Source organism: Sinocyclocheilus rhinocerous, unplaced genomic scaffold, assembly GCF_001515625.1.
Source record: "Sinocyclocheilus rhinocerous isolate Xijiao unplaced genomic scaffold, SAMN03320098_v1.1 scaffold1615, whole genome shotgun sequence".
NCBI classification, from domain to species: Eukaryota; Metazoa; Chordata; class Actinopteri; order Cypriniformes; family Cyprinidae; genus Sinocyclocheilus; species Sinocyclocheilus rhinocerous.
In genome coordinates, this window is record NW_015645292.1 from 1,449,543 (window position 1) to 1,454,542 (window position 5,000).

The 5,000-nt window shown below is 42.2% G+C and overlaps 1 protein-coding gene across 1 annotated transcript in view; it reads left to right on the forward strand.

Moving 5' to 3' along the window:
• The window catches only part of LOC107705909 (voltage-dependent calcium channel gamma-2 subunit-like), a 13,045-nt gene that overhangs the window by 6,798 nt on the left and 1,247 nt on the right, over positions 1–5,000 (forward strand). Inside the window, exons 2-3 of the mRNA XM_016509431.1 lie at positions 2,686–2,769; positions 4,003–4,143. Of these exons, the coding sequence (XP_016364917.1) occupies positions 2,686–2,769; positions 4,003–4,143 (225 nt within the window). The remainder of the gene's footprint in view (positions 1–2,685; positions 2,770–4,002; positions 4,144–5,000) is intronic.

A 5,000-nucleotide genomic window follows, 5' to 3' on the forward strand; every position in this document is an offset into this window, starting at 1 on the left:
AGAGTTTATGTAAAGCGGAGCTCGCGTGCGCTTGCGGAGGAATGTAAATACTGACGAGAATGAATGAGCAAAACTCCCGCGGCGAGTAGAAAGGCTTAAGCCTGTGTTATACTTTCCGCGCGTACAATCCGGACACGGACGCGGACTACTTGCAATTATACTACCAAAACTGTCCGCTCCGCGGACGTGTTCCATACATGCGTAGTAGATCGGCTTGAACAATAAACAAACATGTGAACAAAGAATTGCCCAGAGTTATTGCACATCTGGCTGTCTTTATATTGTTTTATCGACGGATTGTACAGGTTCGAGTAGCAACGGGCTTCTTCACACAGCCTGCGCATGCGCAGTAGCCTACGGTCACAAAAAATGGGAGGCACGCGGATGTCCGCTCAGAGCCTCCGCGCACACTCTCCGATGATGATTTTTACGTTACGCGCACCATAGCGGACACTAGCGGACTAGCGCATGCAGAAAGTATAACACAGGCTTTACAGTTAATGAAGAGCACTTCTAGATCTGAACAGCACATCTTCTTTAACACAGTTACATCTGTACACCACCTCTCATTGATGTAAAAGCATGTCCCGCCGCCGCGAACTGATTGCAGGGATATAACTAAAGACAGGACAAACTGACAAAAACATAAAAATAACTGCGGAGCACGCCACGGAGGCAGCCATCAGCGTCGGCGCCATCTTCTCAACATAAACCCATGAGGCAAACAGGCTCCTTCATCCTACAGACATTAGTGACGTGTGTGTGTGTGTGTGTGTGTATGTGTGATATTCATATTACATCATTCTAATCTAACGAGGCTTGTGAATTTGTTCGGCTTCTGCTCTGTCTTGAAGTCAATTCAAGAAAAACTTATAAAACTACAAATATCATATAAAATATTAAAAATATATATTTTATAAAATAATGTAGTTTATGTTTTATATATTTTTTAAATATATAAATACAATTTCGCAAAAAGTGGGGCAGGCAAGCTTTATCATTCCCCCTCCAGCCCTAAATGATGAGTGTTTTTTCTGATGATTCTGGTTCTGATGTTGGTTTGTGAGCGCTAAACCTGCAGCTGACCCCTGACCCCTGACCTCTGACCCATGTCACATGATCTCTCTTCCCCTGTAGGATGATTGTGTTTGTCTGTACAGACTCTCTCTCTCTTCTGCTGCTGTACGCATATATGTTGCATAACTGCATTACATAATATACTGTTCTCCACACGTGAGTGTGTGTGTCAGTGATTAGGAGTGTAACAGGATTACCCTTATTCCACCAATCTCTGAGATACACACACACACAAACACGCGCACACACACACACACACACACACACGCGCACACACACACTCACACACACACACACACACACACACACGCGCACACACACACTCACACACACACACACACACACACACACGCGCACACACACACTCACACACACACACACACACACACACACGCGCACACACACACTCACACACACACACACACACACACACACGCGCACACACACACTCACACACACACACACACACACACACACGCGCACACACACACTCACACACACACACACACACACACACACGCGCACACACACACTCACACACACACACACACACACACACACGCGCACACACACACTCACACACACACACACACACACACACACGCGCACACACACACTCACACACACACACACACACACACACACGCGCACACACACACTCACACACACACACACACACACACACACGCGCACACACACACACACACGCACACTCACACACACACACACACACACACACACACGCATGCACAGACACACACACACTCACTGACACACACACACATGCACTGCTACTGAAGCATTTACAATATTAATCTACTGACTATAAGAAAAAAGCCATTCATTTGTCATTCCGTGCAAACTATTCATATGTGTGTATAAATACACACACAGTACTGTTCAGAAGTTTGGGGTTGGTAAGGTTTTAATGTTTCTGAATGAAGTCTCTTCTGCTCACCACAGCTGCATTTATGTGATAAACAATACAGTAAAAACAGTGAAATATTATTACAATTTCAAACAGCTGTTTTCTATGTGAATTCCTGTGATGCGCAGCTGTATTTTCAGCATCATTACTCCAGTCTTCAGTGTCACATGATCTTCAGAAATCATTCTAATATGCTGATTTGCTGCTCAAGAAACATTTCTGATTATTATCAATGTTAGAAACAGTTGTGCTGCTGAATATATTTGTGGAAACTTTGATATATTTAATTTTTCAGGATTCACAGATGAAGAGAAAGTTCAAAAGAACAGCATTTATTTGAGATAGAAATCTTTTGTAACATTAGAAATGTCTTTACTGACACTTTTGAAGAATTTAATGCGTCCTTGATGAATAAAAGTGTTCATTTCTTTTACAAAAAAATCTTACTGAAGTAGCTAGAGCGTGTAGAGAGACTCGATGATGTCATCCAGAATACTTTATGAGGTCACTATTGAGTTCTTTCTTCTGATTGGTGGATCTGAAGATTATGGCTAGTTTGGTTTTTGACCGAGAATTCAGCTGATAGACATGATGCTTTTTCTAAACGTACACTGGCAGAAACAGAAGTCTTTGCTCAACAACCTCTTGCTGTGTTACTAATGTCTCTGTCTCTCTCTCAGGTAATTTTAAAGGCATGTGTAAACACATCGATCACTTTCCTGAAGACGCAGACTATGAAGCCGATGCATCAGAGTATTTCCTGCGTAAGTCAAACACGTGTGTGTGTGTGTGTGTGATGATGATGGTGAGATAAAGATCGAGAGAGAGAGAGAGGATGATTGTCTGCTGCTCAGAGCTGCTGCTGCTCATTAAAATCTTTAATTAGGTCACTTATTTCTATAAATATTTGACTGCAGTTTATATAGGTCAAACCTCTGAAATGCCCTGCGCTCTTCATCCTCTCCTCCTCATCAATGCAGAATGAAAGAGACAAAGACTGTGTAATATTCAGCTGCATGAACGACACACACATGCGTTATATCGAGCACACACTACACAGTTTTACCGTTTCAGAATAAAGAGAAGATGATTGTGATTAGGTTTTGTCAGATATTCATCACTTCTGAGGCCTGATGTGTTCCTGAACTGAAGCTGAGTGATGTCATGTGACTGACAGGAAGTGGTGACCTCATGCTGTGATGTCATCAGTCAATCAATCATTATAACACACACACTAGACGTCTCTTGATTAGAGGTCAGAGTCACGTAATAAAGACACATAATCCGGACAGTCGTGAGTGTGGTGGTGATGATGATGAAGGAACTGAGCTGAGGAGAGGCAGATGAAGTGAGCGGAGGACAAACATTATCATGAATTAGAAAGAGAACGAGTCTGTTTCTGAAGTTTGTTTTGGAATCAGCAGTTTAACAGACACAGAAACGCTGAGCAGAGAATCTGGAGAGAGTTTAGAGAATGAATGACTTCACACAGTAGAAGAGAGGAGAGGAGAGGAGTGTGTGTGTCAGTCAGATACACTGATGAAGGTCATGTGTGTGTGTGTGTGTGAGTGAGTGAGTGTGTGTGTGTGTGAGTGAGTGAGGGAGTGAGTGTGTGAGGGAGTGTGTGTGTGTGTGTGTGAGACTGTTTATCTCTTTTTTTCCCAATGAGTGGATCAAAGCATCCGTTATGATAGTTTTTTTTTTTTTTTGTTCATAATTTATTTCTGTTGCTATAGTATTTATATATTTTTTAATTATTTTAAATAATTACGTCTCATGACTGCGCGCGCGCGCGTGTGTGTGTGTGTGTGTGTGAGACTGTTTATCTCTTTTTTTCCCAATGAGTGGATCAAAGCATCCGTTATGATAGTTTTTTTTTTTTTTTGTTCATAATTTATTTCTGTTGCTATAGTATTTATATATTTTTTAATTATTTTAAATAATTACGTCTCATGACTGCGCGCGCGCGCGTGTGTGTGTGTGTGTGTGTGTTTCAGGTGCGGTTCGGGCCTCCAGTATTTTCCCCATCCTCAGTGTCATCCTGCTGTTCGTGGGTGGCCTCTGTGTCGCCGCCAGCGAGTTCTACAAGTCTCGACACAACATCATCCTCAGCGCGGGAATCTTCTTCGTATCCGCAGGTGAGTGAGCTTCAGCAGCTTTAAGTGTGTATCACAGCTAATTCACCTGATTCCATCTGGCTTCAGTCGCGCTGCTAACAGCTCAGTTTGTTCTGCTGTATCTGTTCGTTCAGCTTTGAGGAAAAGAAGTTAACGCTATAGATTTCTGAGATTTCACCGTAACGTCATAAACGCACACATTACAGTGATGGTGATGCACAAACTACAGCACTCACACATAGTGGGCTTCAGTAGGGTCACACTCATTACAGTCTAATGTGAACACAAAAAAAAGTTAAACGGTCCTGAAAAAAATATTCACACTTGTACTGTTCGCAGTGAAAACTTTGGAAATGAACAGGAAGCGAATTTCATCTAGTGGAAACGTTTTGTACTGCACTCAAATAAAACCTTACTGAAAGCTCATTTTTAAAGATATCAACCTCAGTTGTTTAGATCAGGGATGGCCAACGTCGCTCCTGGAGAGCCACAGTCCTGCAGAGTTTTGCTCCAACCTTGATTAAAAACTCACCTGCCTTGTAGCTTTCTAGTAACCCTTAGACCTTGATAGAGGCTTAGGGCCAGATTTATTAACAGCTTGCTCCAGCACAAACCCTCTTTTGGCGTACTGTTGAGATTTACTAAAGACGCGCAGTAAAAAAAAAATTTGCACTGAAGAGACCTGGACACAGTCATATTTGCAGCTGATCTTATTGCATATGCATTTGTAGGAGTTTCCCTTTCAGATGCAAAATTTATGGGAGAAGAGCATTTATGATTTATTATGGTTTGCGCTAGTCAATTTACTGGCATTTGCGACATTATTAACCGGCCAAAATAGCAAAGACAGCACTAATCTTGTGCTGCTCTGTTGTCAT